General features: G+C 39.8%; 4 protein-coding genes across 9 annotated transcripts; 1 reads left to right on the forward strand and 3 right to left on the reverse strand.

Annotated features, from left to right (window-relative positions):
• The first annotated feature begins 30 nt into the window (after nucleotides 1–30).
• On the forward strand, nucleotides 31–1,740 carry LOC136259782 (centrosomal protein of 41 kDa-like). The gene is made up of 12 exons (XM_066053319.1): nucleotides 31–156; nucleotides 209–272; nucleotides 320–367; nucleotides 419–480; nucleotides 527–596; nucleotides 642–720; nucleotides 766–911; nucleotides 958–1,025; nucleotides 1,084–1,198; nucleotides 1,246–1,422; nucleotides 1,470–1,520; nucleotides 1,571–1,740. Exons 1-12 carry the CDS (start codon nucleotides 121–123, stop codon nucleotides 1,669–1,671), a joined length of 1,017 nt encoding a protein of 338 aa, XP_065909391.1. The 5' UTR covers nucleotides 31–120; the 3' UTR covers nucleotides 1,672–1,740.
• On the reverse strand, nucleotides 1,700–6,240 carry LOC136259760 (uncharacterized). Of its 3 annotated transcripts, XM_066053290.1 has the most exons (19): nucleotides 6,117–6,240; nucleotides 5,809–6,049; nucleotides 5,429–5,760; nucleotides 5,261–5,353; nucleotides 4,905–5,211; nucleotides 4,581–4,855; nucleotides 4,339–4,524; nucleotides 4,180–4,292; nucleotides 3,966–4,126; nucleotides 3,768–3,910; nucleotides 3,528–3,718; nucleotides 3,362–3,479; nucleotides 3,116–3,312; nucleotides 2,970–3,065; nucleotides 2,786–2,908; nucleotides 2,552–2,737; nucleotides 2,450–2,502; nucleotides 1,894–2,400; nucleotides 1,700–1,841 (listed from the first exon to the last, which is right to left on the reverse strand). In XM_066053290.1, the coding sequence occupies exons 1-19, from the start codon at nucleotides 6,187–6,189 to the stop codon at nucleotides 1,754–1,756; spliced, it is 3,483 nt and encodes a 1,160-aa protein (XP_065909362.1). In that variant the 5' UTR covers nucleotides 6,190–6,240; the 3' UTR covers nucleotides 1,700–1,753. The 3 variants fall into 3 exon arrangements, with proteins under 3 accessions (XP_065909362.1, XP_065909361.1, XP_065909360.1); XM_066053289.1 differs by having other exon boundaries at nucleotides 3,119–3,312; nucleotides 5,261–5,760; XM_066053288.1 differs by having other exon boundaries at nucleotides 5,261–5,760.
• On the reverse strand, nucleotides 6,236–11,904 carry LOC136259767 (acylamino-acid-releasing enzyme-like). 2 transcript variants are annotated; one of them, XM_066053302.1, is made up of 25 exons: nucleotides 11,603–11,904; nucleotides 11,457–11,550; nucleotides 9,335–9,413; nucleotides 9,179–9,280; nucleotides 9,098–9,129; nucleotides 8,910–9,050; nucleotides 8,768–8,859; nucleotides 8,651–8,691; nucleotides 8,531–8,595; nucleotides 8,428–8,484; nucleotides 8,317–8,377; nucleotides 8,168–8,268; nucleotides 8,068–8,122; nucleotides 7,930–8,015; nucleotides 7,823–7,877; nucleotides 7,573–7,641; nucleotides 7,453–7,521; nucleotides 7,326–7,406; nucleotides 7,176–7,264; nucleotides 7,017–7,127; nucleotides 6,905–6,953; nucleotides 6,820–6,850; nucleotides 6,604–6,706; nucleotides 6,452–6,558; nucleotides 6,236–6,402 (listed from the first exon to the last, which is right to left on the reverse strand). In XM_066053302.1, the coding sequence occupies exons 1-25, from the start codon at nucleotides 11,848–11,850 to the stop codon at nucleotides 6,300–6,302; spliced, it is 2,121 nt and encodes a 706-aa protein (XP_065909374.1). In that variant the 5' UTR covers nucleotides 11,851–11,904; the 3' UTR covers nucleotides 6,236–6,299. The 2 variants fall into 2 exon arrangements, with proteins under 2 accessions (XP_065909374.1, XP_065909373.1); XM_066053301.1 differs by having other exon boundaries at nucleotides 7,453–7,530.
• Nucleotides 11,905–11,981: 77 nt separating this feature from the next.
• LOC136259768 (acylamino-acid-releasing enzyme-like) lies at nucleotides 11,982–16,679 on the reverse strand. 3 transcript variants are annotated; one of them, XM_066053304.1, is made up of 25 exons: nucleotides 16,354–16,678; nucleotides 16,211–16,301; nucleotides 15,790–15,868; nucleotides 15,634–15,735; nucleotides 15,553–15,584; nucleotides 15,365–15,505; nucleotides 15,223–15,314; nucleotides 14,631–14,671; nucleotides 14,511–14,575; nucleotides 14,408–14,464; nucleotides 14,297–14,357; nucleotides 14,145–14,245; nucleotides 14,034–14,088; nucleotides 13,896–13,981; nucleotides 13,789–13,843; nucleotides 13,566–13,634; nucleotides 13,446–13,523; nucleotides 13,319–13,399; nucleotides 13,169–13,257; nucleotides 13,010–13,120; nucleotides 12,898–12,946; nucleotides 12,818–12,848; nucleotides 12,657–12,760; nucleotides 12,242–12,348; nucleotides 11,982–12,195 (listed from the first exon to the last, which is right to left on the reverse strand). In XM_066053304.1, the coding sequence occupies exons 1-23, from the start codon at nucleotides 16,599–16,601 to the stop codon at nucleotides 12,730–12,732; spliced, it is 1,845 nt and encodes a 614-aa protein (XP_065909376.1). In that variant the 5' UTR covers nucleotides 16,602–16,678; the 3' UTR covers nucleotides 11,982–12,195; nucleotides 12,242–12,348; nucleotides 12,657–12,729. The 3 variants fall into 3 exon arrangements, with proteins under 3 accessions (XP_065909376.1, XP_065909375.1, XP_065909377.1); XM_066053303.1 differs by having other exon boundaries at nucleotides 12,657–12,848; nucleotides 16,354–16,677; XM_066053305.1 differs by lacking the exon at nucleotides 12,898–12,946 and having other exon boundaries at nucleotides 12,657–12,848; nucleotides 16,354–16,679.
• Between the last annotated feature and the right edge of the window lie 12 nt (nucleotides 16,680–16,691).

The following is a 16,691-nucleotide window of genomic DNA, read 5'->3' on the forward strand; positions in this document are numbered from 1 at the left end:
ATTGCGCGTGCGCAAACGCACGTTGTGCTCGAAACACATAGAATCTAAACATAACTAAGCAACCAAAGTTTACATTATTTTAAAATACTGAAGTTGATTTTATTTTCTGTTTGAACCATAATGTCCTCGAGGGGCTCTAGTGGGAAGAAGATCGATGTTAGCATTATTACTATGTGGGTTAAATGTGTGATTGGGTGTTTTAACGTAGTACCTCAATAAACGGATTCCAGAGAACCCGAAATACAAGCACGTTAAACACGCAGTTGACACTGGTAAGTATTTAAATGCATAAAGAAACTCGTATATTTGCATTCATTAGGTGCTAGCATCACTAGCTATCTTGAAAAGGTAGAAGAGATTAAGAAAAGTTAGTCACAAATATTTTTAGAAGTTACAACACTATATTTGTGTGTAATAGATTACAAGTATAGAAGGGATGAGATATTTAAGAGAATAAAAGTCACAACATTTGCACAACTGGTCAGCTACTATACACTGTACACAAACCTGTTGACTGTGTTGGTAGATTCTTCAAGTTGCTGAGAGTGAGTTAGAGCGAGACACATCACTTACATCACAAGGAAGTACTTCCTCAGGTATTGATAACAACCAGGTGTTATGAGTTAGAATAACCTTTGTAGGTCAAGACCTAATCACACCTCAGGAAGATGAGAAAGAAAATGAAGAGCCACCACCAACAGCCAGATCAACTGTATCAAGGTACCACTAGATTTATCACACATGGCATTAGTGCACTATTAACAGCTTGGTATGTGGTATTGGAGAATTAGATGTTGGCTCTTCGCAGCCACCACCACCAGTTCAATGTCAGCATCACTGTACAAACTTACCTTACCTGTTGCTTGATGTACGGGACAGGGAGTCTTATGATCAGTGTCATATTATAGGAGGTGACCCCTCATTATTGTAGTTGTCATGTCACAGTCTAACCTATAGCACAGTCCTATCCAGCCGTCACGTTATCTCGATCATGTAACTACTTCACTAGAGAAATTTTAGACTTTGTATCCATTGCTGTAAACCTCATGATGTTATATTAATTGCCTTGACTACTATCCTTAGAAAAACAAACCTGGTAAAATAATAATTTTGTATGACGAAGATGAGCACATTGCACCTCAAGCTGCAACCACATTTGTTCAACGTGAAGTCGATAACATCTTCATGTTGTCTGGAGGTATTCACTCCTTTAGTTGTCCTAGTCACTATCACTAACACAAACAGGTTTAAAGGTACTGTACAAGGTGTTCCCTGATGGAATGCTAACAGGTCAAGTTCCCAAGACATGCTACCCATCACCACCACCTTCAGCGAGGAAATCACTGAAGACTCCTGTAAGATCTCCACCACCTACAGCTATACCATCACCAGCCCCACACAGGGAGTACTTCACACCAGATGGTGAGGACGTTATATGACTGAGTTGTATCAATTAGTACCTGTAATAGACCTGGATAGCATTCAGGCTAAGTTAGATGATGCACTGCTGAGCAGTGATGGTATGTACTATATATATATACACCAATGGTGATGATTCATATTATGTTAGGTGGATTATCTTCAAGAGCTACCAGTAGGTCATCCACAGTGGCTAGCAGTCGAGCAACTACACAGAGTAGCTCTCGGCCTACCTCAAAACCTTGGAAATGAGACTTGACCTAATTTTTGTTGTAATACATTTAGTTGTTGCACTTCACCAGAGATTACTAGCACACTTAATATATACAACATGTTAGGTTGTGCTATCAGTAGTGGCCTTTACTGGTGTTGGCAGTTTTACAGGTTGTGAAGTCATAGATTGGTCAGTATGGTAGTGTAACCTGAAAAGACAGTTCAATAATATACCAACTGTGTTGCATCATGTTGTGTTACCTGAAGTCTTGTCCTTTTGTTTTGATAAAATTGCTCCGGTTCCTGTCAGCAACTGGAATGACATTCTTATCCAACTTGAGGCTACGATTATCCATTGGTCCAGGAATATAGCCCAGTCCCATATCATTTGATATATTACTGTCTGGTCTGACTTCAGCTGTCTTTAACACAAATAGTGCTGGTGGTTCATTCAGCTTCAGTCCTGGTGACTTCAGTGACATTTTCTGTGGCTCATCCTTTAGCAAGCCCTTCAACTTGTCTGCATCACATAGTGGCTTTGCAGAAAGTTCTGTACTAATTCCAAGACGATGCATATCCATGATGGTTCTGTCCACAACAATTTTGGAACTCCATTTTTCTATCTCCTTCTGTCTGTAATGCTCGACCTCCCTCTTCCTCTGTGCCCCAGCCAAGTGTATTGTCACAGGTGGACTGGAGCCAAAGTCTGCTGGAGGTTTTCTGTATAGTTCAAAATCATTGTGTCTTCTCTCCCATGAAAACTGCTCCCTAAAAGACATTTTACATAATTCTCAATTCATGTATGTAGCCATTCAACCTGTCCACAGTTGGCCTCAGCTTGTTAGCATGTAGAGTGTTATCTTCAAATGGCTGTGATGTCTTAGTAATAAGGAAGAGCAAGGTTGAAATACTTCCTTACTTGCATCAAATCCTCTTTTTTGTAGAAATCTGGATCTTGAGGAGGATGGTTGCTCTCGAGGGAAGTCTTATGAGGATAGATGACAAAATCAGGACCACTGTACTGGTCTGGTATCTTCTCCACACTAATAGGAGTGATGGTTCTGAAGTGGTAGCGTTGACAATAAGTGAATCTTGCTTTAGGATCCTATGTCATAATTATAGTGGAGTATGAGCTATTGATTTACTGGAGTACCTGGGCTAATCTCTGTTGCATTCGTTTTGTAGCCAGTCTGTTAGAGTTGAATGTTTGGATGCTGTAGTTGTGTGCTGGCTCCTGTGATTCATCTACATCATCCAATGGCTTTGGTACACTAAGCTACAATAAGAATATTATACATGATCATCATACACAGACAGTAGCTGGTGGTACTACTAACATCTGTAAACATCCTTCTCAATCGTGGATCATCACTAAATGACCTGCTTCTTCTCTTCTTCCAAGATGATGCCTCAGCAAGTGCCTTAGTTTTTAACTGGTGAAGAAGAATTAGTTAGTGAGTACCAGAAGATGCAGCTCACTCACTACGTTATCATGAATATGGTCTCTCCTGCAAGGTTGCTGTGTTCTGTGTTGAAGGAGATTGTCATAGGTCTTATTGTAGTTGTCTAGAGGTGTCCATCTGTGGTGGCCTGGAGACTTTGTGTAATCAGGTAGTGCTGGAGAGTGCAGTTCACACGAAGAATGAGACCTCTCTGATGTATCACCATGTTGTTCTTTAGCTATAACAAACCAGACAAGTAAATAGTGAGCTTACACTTGAGTCCTTACTAGCTAATTCTTCTATGAGAGCTGGAACAGCAAATTCCATGCTAACTTGTTGTATCATTTGCACAGTTGGAAACAAGTCCATCCTTGTAGCATCCGACAGTTTGCTCACTTGTTGCAGCTGTAGTACAATACTAATCATACATTGAATATAACAGGGTCTTCATACCCCATTGATGCACATGAGACCCTGAAAGCATTGGTGAGGCATCTTATTCCACACATAGGGCTGTGACATCTGCACCAGTCGATGAAGCGGTTGGTGCAACCGCACACAACAAATCTCTACATCAAGGTCACCATAGAGACGCTCACTGAAGGCATAGTCAGAGTTGTACAGCACCTCAACCACACCCATAGCTACAGTATAACAAGTACTGTAATAGAAGACATGAATACTGTGCCATACATTGTGATGAGTGTCTAGGAGTGTTCTCCCAGATGTGCAAGATTCCCTCATCTCTTAGTCCTTCTAGTACAATGATGTGTACCTCTCCATCTAGAACATGAAAGCCAGTCACTACGTCTAGTGAGCTGTCCATGATTTGCTCCCTGAAATACAGTACCACAAGCACTAACAATAAATATATTATAGCAGTGGTATTACTTTGTTAGCTTGTATGTAGACAGGATTGCAAGGGCTTCATCTTCTGGTATGTCATTTAACCCAAGGGCTTTAATGTTGATGTTGTTTACTAATGTCAGTAGTTGTTGTACTAATTCCTTGTGTTGGTAGGACAGGTTGAATACTATACGACCAAATGGACACTACAGAGAGCATAACACCATTATAATAGTTTCTATTAGAAATTTACCAGTACCGATGTCACATGTTCTGGTTTAGGGTAGGAAGTTAAGGGATAGGTGAGGTCTACTTCTAGTGATACTTCAGTACCACTTTGCAGATAATCACCAGGTGGTAGCATTTCACAAACTACAAGAAATGTTTTTATATACTATACGACATTTTAGCTATTTACCTTCTCCGGTTGGTGGCTTCAGTAGGTCAGAAGCTTTTTCTGGTCCACGTGGTCCAGCCAGTACAGCCACAGTAGTGGAGATGTGGGTATCTCCCCACAACAAGCTGGACAGATCACAATAAGCTACTCCATGTGAGTCCCATGGTTTCCACACGTCCACAAAAGGATTGACTTCAACAGAATGTCCTACAAACATACAGATAATATATTCCCCTGTATCATCACCCATATATATATCTGACCTTCTACAAATGCCGTTGTTCCTAATAAATTATCTTCTTCCTGTTTACCAAACACCAGTGGCTCGTTATTCTCCTTCAACTTCCTGTCCCTGTCGTGTAGTTCCAACTGTAGTGGGGGTCCCCTAAGGTACTCGGTAAGGAGCATCTTATCCAGGACTCCAAGGAGAAACACTCTACTCTCCCCCCAGACTGGATTAGGAGATTGAGACTGGCCAGATGTTCTGAAGACTTTGTCATGTCCAAGAAATTGGTAGCTCACACAGGCAGGTTCACATCTAAAGCACATATAAATTAGTGGAATAGTTGTATTAAATTACTACATACTTCTCTTGCAGCTCTTCATAGCTATTAGGGGTATTGGGTAGGTTGTTGGCTGATAGTATAGTAATTGTCATCGGGTTCAACTCTCTTCGCAACTGTTCTGGCATTAATGGTGATTTGAGAATCAGCGTTAGACGACAGTTCAACAAGTTCTGTTTTGGTCCAGGCATCTTGACAGTGAGAGACTTTTGGTTAGCAAACAAATTGGCCATGCACAGTGACAACACAACTATCCCGTTTCTCTCCTGTTCCTCTCGAGCTCGTTCTGCTAAACGGCTTGCTTGGGTCTTGAGAATCAAAGGGGAGTCCCCTATCAAATTATTGACATTATCATAATACACAGTGTGTCCTATTCTGACCTTTAGTAGGCTTTATGGGAGTGGCTGGAGTTGGTGAAGGTCTGGACAGTACAGTCATCTTTGACCATGACTGGTTCACTTGTGTATCAGAATCTGAAAAAAGATAGGGGTACACATGCACACATTCTAGACACGCACACAGACACATACACGCACACACAGCTGTACCTGTGATGGGCGAGTTTTTATGCGGTGATGGAGAAGTCATGAGGGATAAGTTGCTGATTTCATTCACTCGTGACAATTGCATTTCTGCTACCCTAGACTTGTTAGGACGCACTCTATTCTGCTCATGTGCCACCTTTGGAAAGTTCATTTGCCGTCCACCAAATACATCATCTTCACTATCTGAAGTTTTCTTAGATGCTGGAAGACGGAATGCCTTGGGCTGGTCAAATCTTGCTCTGGGAGACACCTTGTTCTTTCCTTCCCATATTCGCAAGCAAAACACATGGTTGTACAAGTCTAACAGCAAGTCCTTGTTGACTTTGAACGAGTGCCTACAACGGGATATAGTTATCTGCGGCGAAAACAGTAAGGAGCCTCACGTGTGTTTCCATCCATAGCTAATGTTGGCTCCTTCTGGAGACGTCTTCACTACACGCGAGTCCGCATCTGTATAGACTTTTGATACAATCCCAAACGCCACCACGTCCGTCTTGTATACACTAGCCTGGCCTGGTAAAAGCTGGTACTCCATATGGAAGTAGCAACTTGGCTTTGGTGCATCGTAAACGCGTTTCTTCTTATTGTCACGTACTGTTTCGTGAAAGTCTGGTAGTTTATCAGCTAATAGAGGAAGAAAAACGATTCGTTATCTAGTGTATATGTGCTGTAATGTTATATGAGCTCTTACGTCCTGCTACTGTCTGCTCTATCGTTACAATAATTGTCGTTTTGTGAAGATCTTCATCGCTCTTGGTGGTCATTTTTATTAACGCGCATTGCTTGTTGTTTCCATAGAAACAGTGACTGTTTCCTAACATTAAATTTTACAATTTATTTAGAGCATAAATCCAATGCCCCCTAATAGCTACAGTCAATTCAAGTGTTCCAATAACCAAACTGCTTTATTAACAGCTCCATTAGCTTCTGCATCCACCTCAGCAATTGGATGGTTGTTCTTTGGATACATCAGTAACCTGTATGGACAATACTACCTCAATCAGTTCACTGTACATATTATCTCACTCTGTCTTCTTTCCAGCAGCTTTCAAGTAATAGTACAATTCCTTTCCTTGTGATATTGGACACCTCAGATCCACTTCACCCAGTTGTATCATCATCGGTGCCTTAATCTGTGTAGAGTAGTAATAGTACCCAGTGTATCACCACTAACTGACCTTATCAGCATGTATTATGGGTGACTTGGTCAACATTGTACTGAAACTTTCAGTACTTTGTACAGCTGATAAGTTATATGGTATTCCTGCCTCAATACAACACCTACAATAATAACACAATACTGCCTACACTTTTATTTTTGAAATATTATGTATGTACATCCATAAATAAATAATAATAATAATGAGGTATTGGGATATGACAGAACAGCATACCAGTCCGGAATATCTGAAGTTGACAGCATCCCTAGGATATAGAGACTATGAGTATTTCTATTAATGTGAACACACAGCCTCTTACTGGCTATATCCACAACTGGGTTCCTGATACAAGCTGCTTTATAAAAGTCCTTGTAATAGGTTGAAGATGGTTATCAATACAATATTATGGAGGACTAGGTGACATAACTTACTGGATATTGTCCTACTAAATGTATAGAGATGAATCCTCCATGTGATCCCCCACACACCACTACCTTGTTACCATCCACCATTCCCAATTGTATCACATGTAACGCTGCCGACTATAGTGAAGGATATTACAAGTGGGACATTATCAGTGTATTCCTAACGTGAACATCACTGATCTCTTGTTTGCCAACTTTCCCCAATAAACTGTCTACACTATCCTTACCAAACCCCACCGAGCCTCGATAGTTCACTAGAACATGATACGTACACTACTTTAATATTGTGAACAAGAATGGTCACAACTTCCTTACCCATCAACACAGCAAATCCAAGGTTAGCAAAGAACACCACTTGTTGTTGAAACTCACAGTTGAAAGAAGAATGTGGTCCACCTGCCGGCACAACATTACTTCAACAATTACCATTACATATCATTACCGTGAGGGAACACGTATAATGCTGGGGGTGTGGTCTCCTTAGTACTCTTTACTAGAATAGCCTCATAGTCTAGTTGATCTGGACACTGACTAAATCATTGTTAGTGTGTTGTACACATACCTCCATCTGTAGGTCTGAGTGGGATGACCTCCCAAGAGAGGTGATCAGCAAGATCACAACTTGTAGTAGCTATAACAACAATACTTCATCTAATATAGTGAACACTATACAATCAAATAATACTGTGGGATACTACTATAAGTATAGTTTGTAGCATTGTTAAGGTGACTTAAAGTTAACCAGATGGTAAGCTGACTGTTCTATTAGAGTATTTCAGCAATAGTACTACTACTCTACAATACATCATTACCTATAGTGGTCCAGGTGGAAATAGCTTGACCACTCTGTTCTAATGTACCAACCACCTGTGTTAAAACATTAGAACACGATACAGCACACAATGACAGTACCACTGACCACACAGTGTGGGTGGGTGGGGCTACTACTGCATACAAGTATGACGTGCCCACACACATCCAGTAACAACTTGCTGTGCTTGTCCCCTATGAGTGAAACAATTAAGGGTACAACCTTTCTAACACGATCACTTCACACCTTTCACTTCCAAATGAACAACCACTCTAGTGTCTACATTAACACTTAACATTTCCTGAGGGTACAAATATCAATGTGTCGAATGAGTGTGAGGACTTACCAGCTTGCTATACCACTGGGATGAGAAATAGACAATATTTCCATTCTCATTCCAGCAACGTTGTGGTAGTGTGTAGGTGTATATTCCAGGAAACTTGTTATCTGAAGTTTGTACAATTGTAAAATATCAGTTTCATGTTCACGTCTCACCATCAGTTGGTCGTTTCACATAGTCAACAACAGTTTCTATCTTCTTACTAGTCCAGTTAATCTGTGTGGGTACAACATTACTAACAGACACATGAGGTGTCACTTGTGTACCAAGTTTAGTTGAGCACAAGTATGGTGTGGTCCACCACAGGGTGACTCCAAGTACACCTGTAACACTACACACATCAACACATACAATGTGTTGTCACCACACCAGTTTACTGCCTTGTGGATTAAACCTTGGAGAAGAGATAGAGCCATTTCCATCAGTGAGTCTCACTAGTGTGTTGTAATGTATGTTATAGAAAATGGGTTACATTTATATTTTCCATACCATATGTTCCATCTTCCAGACTGGTATAATATAGAGCTGAGCTACATAGCAAAAAACATCGCACACACACACACACACACTACTACTAAACACACACAGACCTAGCAGTACACATACCTTCGATTTGAGCAATAGATAATTCCTAGACGACGAGGTAAATTATCCCAACCTACGAATACTACCCCCAACTCATCTGGACTCCAAACAGCCTACAAATAATTAGTCATTTTATGCTAACAACAAATCTTACTCTGCTCACTTGTCCAACAGAAATATCACCAAATTCACCAGTAGACAGGACAGTACAAGTTTCAGTAGTCAGGTCCAACACAACAGCCACTGGGCTCTTTATCCCAATCTCTTGTTCACCCCAATCCTCTTTGAACGTATACTCAGTTCCCTGTAGTGACCAGTTAGTGATGAGAGTAGAGTCAGTCAGTGACTTACTCTTTTAGCTGGAGGAGGACCATCTTTATCATCTAGGGAGATTAAACTTTTAAAAGTTACCAACTGACATATATATGATACCGTCTTGGGTGCCAAAGAATGGTACTTCTTTTGGCTCCACTTTCTCAGCAATGTACAGCAGCTTATTACCACTTGGTGAAAACAAAAATGAGCTAAATGTTACTATACAAAAACACCAACTTCACAAAATATAACCCAATGTAATGTATGACTCACTGTCACTCAGTATCTTGCCATGTTCCTTTTTGAACTTCTTTACAGCAACTACTGTTTGACAACACTGATCATCCCATATCTGCACCACATCATGACAATTGTGACTATATGAGGTTATACTAGTATGCATAGCATTGGAGTGACACTATCTAGTGAGAGACAACACTTTATAATAGCCACTCTATTATGATCAGTGAATGTGGTGGTCAATGAACAAGGGCAAGTAAAAGTGTAGGACAAACAATTTGTCATGTCTAACTGGATTGTTTTTGGCAACCACAGTGTACATTGGTCTTCCTGGACCATATTGGATAATCCAATAGTGGTCATATTGGATAATCCAATAGTGGTCCTACCTAGACTATTTTTCGGATGCGAAAAGGGGTCAGGCCAGACCAAAATTGGCTCATGTACGATTTAGTGCTAACTGCAGGGGTGGATGCAGGGTTTGGCAGGGGGGAGTGCACCATGACTGCACATAAATAAAGGACCAAATGTATTTAATTTTGTAAAAAAAATCCTAGCAGGGTGTATAAACTGTCAATTTGCTACCATAATCAAAATCAATTTGTTAATAATATACATTCCCTTTACCACATCAAAAACTTTTAAGTAAAGTAGAGCAGTGCTGCACTGTTCTATAGGGAAGCCCCAGCAGCATCAATAACTGTGGAGGATTGTTAATAGTGTTGCATGCAGTGACTATTCAATTAGAGTATTTGACAGACTGTTCTATTAGAGTATCTAATCTTTTTGATAAAATTTTGTTTGCAATTTTTTGGGGAGGGGGATGAACTGTTTAGCAGAGAGTCCAATATTCCTATCAGTCAGTTAGCCAGTATAGCACTCCAGTTATAGGTATTGTATCACTTCATCACTTCATTTCTCAGTACTCAGTTTTGTACAGTCAATTGCAAACTAAATTTTACACACGGATACGGTTTTCATTGTAATAAAATGTCTCTATTGTATTTACATAGTTAGCGAAGAAAGATAAGATGACATGGTCTGACAATTGGCTACACTATTGTTTCAATATAGTTATGTATACAAGAATAGAGGACACAAGAATATAATTAACATGGTCATCATGATGAATCAGTCCACTACTTTACCACACCAATAAACTTACTATGATTGTGTGGAAGCTGATAGGAGCAAAAAGATAAAAAGAGATGCAGAAACTGTATTTCAGTAGATGCAAGTTCTGAATGTAGTGACTGTTCTATTAGAATATTTTACGATCTTTAGGTCCCAATTCCTTCTAGACGCACTTGTAGATACACTATGCACTACCTGTAGTTACATATGTGCCCAGTGACAAGAAGGCACTGGAGGAAGTGAAGGCATGCATCTAGACACCGAGAAATTCCAGAGCTCTAGGATAGTTTTACTGCAGTATGCACACACTTAAGCATAATTGAAATATAAAAAGTTATAGTGACTGACTGCTCTATTAGAGTGTCTTGGTCCTTTGTATATACAGTGGAACCTCAATTATCTGATCCATTGGGACCAGGGATGGTCCATAAGTCTAAAAAGTCTGTATCTCTGAAACTGTGTATAAATAACCTTAAAATATTCATAGCAAAAAATAAATTTAACATATAATTATTTTCAACTACCCTAATAGCTCTAATAGAGCAGTCATTTCCGTAGTTAGGTTAACCGAGAATCTGGATAACTGAGGTTCCACATGTAGGAAGAGGGGCTATGCCCCTTCACAATGTCCACGTATGAGCCCAAACATGTATACCTACTAGCCAGTTAGATCACATATCTAACTCTAGTAGCTATACTGGTGCATATGTTTTTTTCAGTGTTATTTATTTGTACAGATTTGACTGCTTTGGTAAAGATCTGTAGTGTAACATGCTCAGGTCAAAATCAGTCCAGTCAGACCAATTTTAGTCAACCAAAATTGGTCTGCCCCGGATCATTTCTTTAGCAATCAAAGATCATCTGGCTAGGCTAATGCTAATACAACATTACAAGTTTTTAGTGCAAAATGAAAAAGTTCAAAATCAAGAATCAATCATAGTTACCATCTCCTTGTGAAAAATACATGTTTGACTCCACCAGACAGTTCATTCAGACAGACATAATGTATGTACTAGTATACCTCAATATACTGCTGGTCTTCTTCTGGTGTCTTCCCTTTCTCCTTCACTAGCACAGCTCTTCTTGTACCATCAGTAGTCACTGTACTAGCCTCTCTGTTAACATGTAATCTCACTACCTTCTATAATTTAAATGACTGTAAATTACATTCTAGAAGTGTCTTCTGGTGGTGACTCGCTACTCTTCTCCACTACTCCATTCTCGTCTAGTTTGATATGATAGTTCTTCTTGTAGGTAACCTTTTTGCTACGGACCAGATCCTTTTGTGACCAGTCCACAGTCACGTGGGACACAGCAGCTCCAATCTGATCTAATCTACCCCTGGACACTGCTGGTATGGTAGCTACTCTCTTGTACAATTCACAAATGTGGTTAACGTCTACTGCAGCAGTCATCTTTGCAGAGCGCTTATCGAGAAAGACGGCAAATTATGATGCGCTAATTATAAATTGTACTGAATGCTCTATTAGGATATGCTTTACCATAGATAATAGACACCCAATACATTATCTATGGTTTTACAATATTATCGTCACCACAACAAGTATATTAAATCATAATGTACATACACAAATTTAATATACTTATTCTATAAACTTAGAAATATAATAAATCCAATGCCCCCTAATAGCTACAGTCAATTCAAGTGTTCCAATAACCAAACTGCTTTATTAACAGCTCCATTAGCTTCTGCATCCACCTCAGCAATTGGATGGCTGCTATTCGGATACATCAGTAACCTGTATGGACAATACCTCAATCGGTTCACTGTACATATTATCTCACTCTGTCTTCTTTCCAGCAGCTTTCAAGTAATAGTACAATTCCTTTCCTTGTGATATTGGACACCTCAGATCCACTTTACCCAGTTGTATCATCGTCGGTGCCTTAATCTGTGATAGTTACCCAGTGTAGTACAGTTGTACTGTATGAGTTATCAGTACCCAACCCCATGTTTTCAAATTGATAAAATGTAGTGTAGGAAGTAAGGCCAGCCTTTACTCAACAAATTTTGTAACAAAAGGACCACCGTGAGATGTTAATAAGTTTCCACAACATTGCAACTATATATGGTCACAAACATTTTTATAATGTATATAAAATCTGTTTTTTTGGCTTTTGCCTTGTCATATATTACACAGATCTGATAAGAGTTTTATTATCAGAGCAACACTAAAGATACTTGCAACCACTGACTGACCTTATCAGCATGTATTATGGGTGACTTGGTCAACATTGTACTGAAACTTTCAGTACTTTGTACAGCTGATAAGTTATATGGTATTCCTAGTCCCAGTACAACACCTGTGATGTTGAGTTAAGAGTTAATGAGTCATCATGGATTCTTGGTAAAGGGCATACGAGTCAGGATTATCTGCAGTTGTCAGCTTCCCTACAAGGAACAGGAGTATTTCTGTTAATGTGAACACACAGCCTCTTACTGGCTATATCCACAACTGGGTTCCTGATACAAGCTGCTTTATAAAAGTCCTTGTAATAGGTTGAAGATGGTTATCAATACAATATTATGGAGGACTAGGTGACACAACTTACTGGATATTGTCCTACTAAATGTATAGAGATGAATCCTCCATGTGATCCCCCACACACCACTACCTTGTTACCATCCACCATTCCCAATTGTATCACATGTAACGCTGCCGACTATAGTGAAGGATATTACAAGTGGAACATTATCAGTGTATTCCTAACGTGAACATCATTGATCTCTTGTTTGCCAACTTCCCCCAATAAACTGTCTACACTATCCTTACCAAACCCCAACGAGCCTCGATAGTTCACTAGAACATGATACGTACACTACTTTAATATTGTGAACAAGAATGGTCACAACTTCCTTACCCATCAACACAGCAAATCCAAGGTTAGCAAAGAACACCACTTGTTGTTGAAACTCACAGTTGAAAGAAGAATGTGGTCCACCTGCCGGCACAACATTACTTCAACAATTATCATCACATATCATTACCGTGAGGAAACACGTATAATGCTGGCAGTGTGGTCTCCTTAGTACTCTTTATTAGAATAGCCTCATAGTTTAGTTGATCTGGACACTGACTAAATCATTGTTAGTGTGTTGTACACATACCTCCATCTGTAGGTCTGAGTGGGATGATCTCCCAAGATAGGTGATCAACGAGATCACAACTTGTACTAGCTATAACAACATCTACTAGTGAATACTATACAATCAAATAATACTGTGGGGCACTACTATAATTTGTAACATTGTTAAGATGAAAGTAGTTAGCCAGATGGTAAGCTGACTGTTCTATTAGAGTATTTTGTACAATACACCCAACTACTGTTACCTATAGTGGTCCAGGTGGAAATAGCTTGACCATTCTGTTCTAATGTACCAACCACCTGTGTTAAAACATTAGAATACAATACAGCACACAATGACAGTACCACTGACCACACAGTGTGGGTGGGTGGGGCTACTACTGCATACAAGTATGACATGTCCACACACATCCAGTATCAACTTGCTGTGTTTGTCCCCTACAAGTGAAATAATTAAGGGTACACATTTCCACAATCACTCCACCCACACCTTTCACTTCCAAATGAACAACCACTCTAGTGTCTACATTAACACTTAACATTTCCTGAGGGTACAAAGTATCAATGTGCCATTGTTCTGTGAATGAGTGTGAGGACTTACCAGCTTGCTATACCACTGGGATGAGAAATAGACAATATTTCCATTCTCATTCCAGCAATGTTGTGGTAGTGTGTAAGTGTATATTCCAGGAAACTTGTTATCTGAAGTTGTACAATTAATTGTAAAATATCAGTTTCATGTTCATGTCTCACCATCAGTTGGTCGTTTCACATAGTCAACAACAGTTTCTATCTTCTTACTAGTCCAGTTAATCTGTGTGGGTACAACATTACTAACAGACACATGAGGTGTCACTTGTGTACCAAGTTTAGTTGAGCACAAGTATGGTGTGGTCCACCACAGGGTGACTCCAAGTACACCTGTAACACTACACATATCAACACATACAATGTGTTGTCACCACACCAGTTTACTGCCTTGTGGATTAAACCTTGGAGAAGAGATAGAGCCATTTCCATCAGTGAGTCTCACTAGTGTTATAATGTATGTGATAGAGAAAAAGGGTAACATTTACATTCTCCATACCACACGTTCCATCTTCCAGACTGGTATAATACAAACCTGACCTATAATAATAATAATAATTAAAAAAACAATGTATGTACCACACGCATGCATACATGTTCACACACCTACAAAGTAACTGCCATGCTAGCACGGTCATGCTTACCCGGTGAACCAGCACTGTGGCCTGTGTGCTACTCAGATGCTATGAGTTAGTGCAGGAAAATCCATGGGTAGTAACCCGCAAGAGGTTATACCATGTCTCACAGATGACAGTGCAGGCACACAAAGTCCCTTCACCCACAGACATGGACAGTTGGCATTTGCTTCCCCAGTTTACAATAGGAACCCATTGATGTTACAGATGGGTGGGCTGCTTCCCCAGTTGACACCAGGCCACCAGCTCCCTACTTAAACAGCTGGAGCAATGTCAGTAAAGTTTCTTGCTTAAGGAAACAACAACAACTTATGTAGCTGAGCATCAATTCTGGAACCATTCAATTACCAGGCCAATAATCTAGCCATTTCACTATGCTGTCTCACAGACACACCCACTACTAAACACACACACACAAACACACACACACACACAGAGGTCTAGCAGTACACATACCTTCGATTTGAGCAATAGATAATTCCTAGACGACGAGGTGAATTATTCCAGCCTACAAATACTACCCCCAACTCATCTGGACTCCAAACAGCCTACAAATAATTAGTCAATTTATGCTAACAACAAATCTTACTCTGCTCACTTGTCCAACAGAAATATCACTAAATTCACCAGTAGACAGGACAGTACAAGTTTCAGTAGCCAGGTCCAACACAACAGCCACTGGGCTCTTTATCCCAATCTCTTGTTCACCCCAATCCTCTTTGAACGTATACTCAGTTCCCTGTAGTGACCAGTTAGCGATGAGAGTAGAGTCAGTCAGTGACTTACTCTTTTAACTGGAGGAGGACCATCTTTATCATCTAGGGAGATTAAACTTTTAAAAGTTATCAATTGACATATATATGATACCATCTTGGGTGCCAAAGAATGGTACTTCTTTTGGCTCCACTTTCTCTGCAATGTACAGCAGCTTATTACCACTTGGTGAAAACAAAAATGAGCTAAATGTTACTATACAAAAACACCAGCTTCACAAAATATAACCCAATGTAATGTATGACTCACTGTCCCTCAATATCTTGCCATGTTCCTTTTTGAACTTCTTTACAGCAACTACTGTTTGACAACACTGATTATCCCATATCTACACCACATCATAATGATCGGTAAGACATGTGTAAGCATGTTACAGTACTGGATGAATGTGTTATAAAAATACATGTTCGTCAGTTTGTGCAAATATTGTTAAGATGCAAGACAAGAAAAATGTGACATAAGTGATGGTCAAAGAGGAAGAGAAATGATCAAGCTATTTGTTCAGACAATGAAAGCAAATAGTGCAAAGACACATGACAAAAACAAGTGGAGCCAATTGAAGAAAGCCAACAACATCACACAGATTATGAGCTATATCCAAGTTACACGCTAGTCTCTGCATGCAGTGTAAGCAGTATATGGTCAACTCTTATCACATCACTCAGTATACCTCGATATACTGGTGGTCTTCTGGTGTCTTCCCTTTCTCCTTCACTAGCACAGCTCTTCTTGTACCATCAGTAGTCACTGTACTAGCCTCTCTGTTAACATGTAATCTCACTACCTTCTATAATTTAAATGACTGTAAATTACATTCTAGAAGTGTCTTCTGGTGGTGACTCGCTACTCTTCTCCACTACTCCATTCTCGTCTAGTTTGATATGATAGTTCTTCTTGTACGTAACCTTTTTGCTACGGACCAGATCCCTTTGTGACCAGTCCACAGTCACGTGGGACACAGCAGCTCCAATCTGATCTAATCTACCCCTGGACACTGCTGGTATGGTAGCTACTCTCTTGTACAATTCACAAATGTGGTTAACGTCTACTGCAGCAGTCATCTTGTCTTTGCAGAGGCGCTTATCAAACGACAATTGCGATGTATGCTACAGAATTTTATTGAACGCTCTATTAGAGTATTTGATTAGGAC

The sequence above is a fragment of the Dysidea avara genome, chromosome 7 (genome assembly GCF_963678975.1).
Source record: "Dysidea avara chromosome 7, odDysAvar1.4, whole genome shotgun sequence".
NCBI lineage: Eukaryota > Metazoa > Porifera > Demospongiae > Dictyoceratida > Dysideidae > Dysidea > Dysidea avara.

Coding starts and splice junctions, on each gene's coding strand:
- LOC136259767 (XM_066053301.1), bottom strand. CDS start 11,850: ATGACTGCTGCAGTAGACGTTAACCACATTTGTGAATTGTACAAGAGA. Junction 8,269..8,316: donor TGTGAAACGACCAACTGATG/GTGAGACGTGAA, acceptor TACAAACTTCAG/ATAACAAGTTTCCTGGAATA. Junction 6,707..6,819: donor ACTTCAGATATTCCGGACTG/GTATGCTGTTCT, acceptor TTATTATTGTAG/GTGTTGTATTGAGGCAGGAA.
- LOC136259760 (XM_066053288.1), bottom strand. CDS start 6,189: ATGACCACCAAGAGCGATGAAGATCTTCACAAAACGACAATTATTGTA. Junction 6,050..6,116: donor AGAGCAGACAGTAGCAGGAC/GTAAGAGCTCAT, acceptor TTCCTCTATTAG/CTGATAAACTACCAGACTTT. Junction 2,503..2,551: donor AAAAAGAGGATTTGATGCAA/GTAAGGAAGTAT, acceptor AAGACATCACAG/CCATTTGAAGATAACACTCT.
- LOC136259768 (XM_066053303.1), bottom strand. CDS start 16,601: ATGACTGCTGCAGTAGACGTTAACCACATTTGTGAATTGTACAAGAGA. Junction 14,465..14,510: donor ATCCACAAGGCAGTAAACTG/GTGTGGTGACAA, acceptor GTAGTGTTACAG/GTGTACTTGGAGTCACCCTG. Junction 12,849..12,897: donor CCCAGTTGTGGATATAGCCA/GTAAGAGGCTGT, acceptor TGTTCCTTGTAG/GGAAGCTGACAACTGCAGAT.
- LOC136259782 (XM_066053319.1), top strand. CDS start 121: ATGTCCTCGAGGGGCTCTAGTGGGAAGAAGATCGAT. Junction 721..765: donor GCCAGATCAACTGTATCAAG/GTACCACTAGAT, acceptor CACTATTAACAG/CTTGGTATGTGGTATTGGAG. Junction 1,521..1,570: donor TGCACTGCTGAGCAGTGATG/GTATGTACTATA, acceptor ATATTATGTTAG/GTGGATTATCTTCAAGAGCT.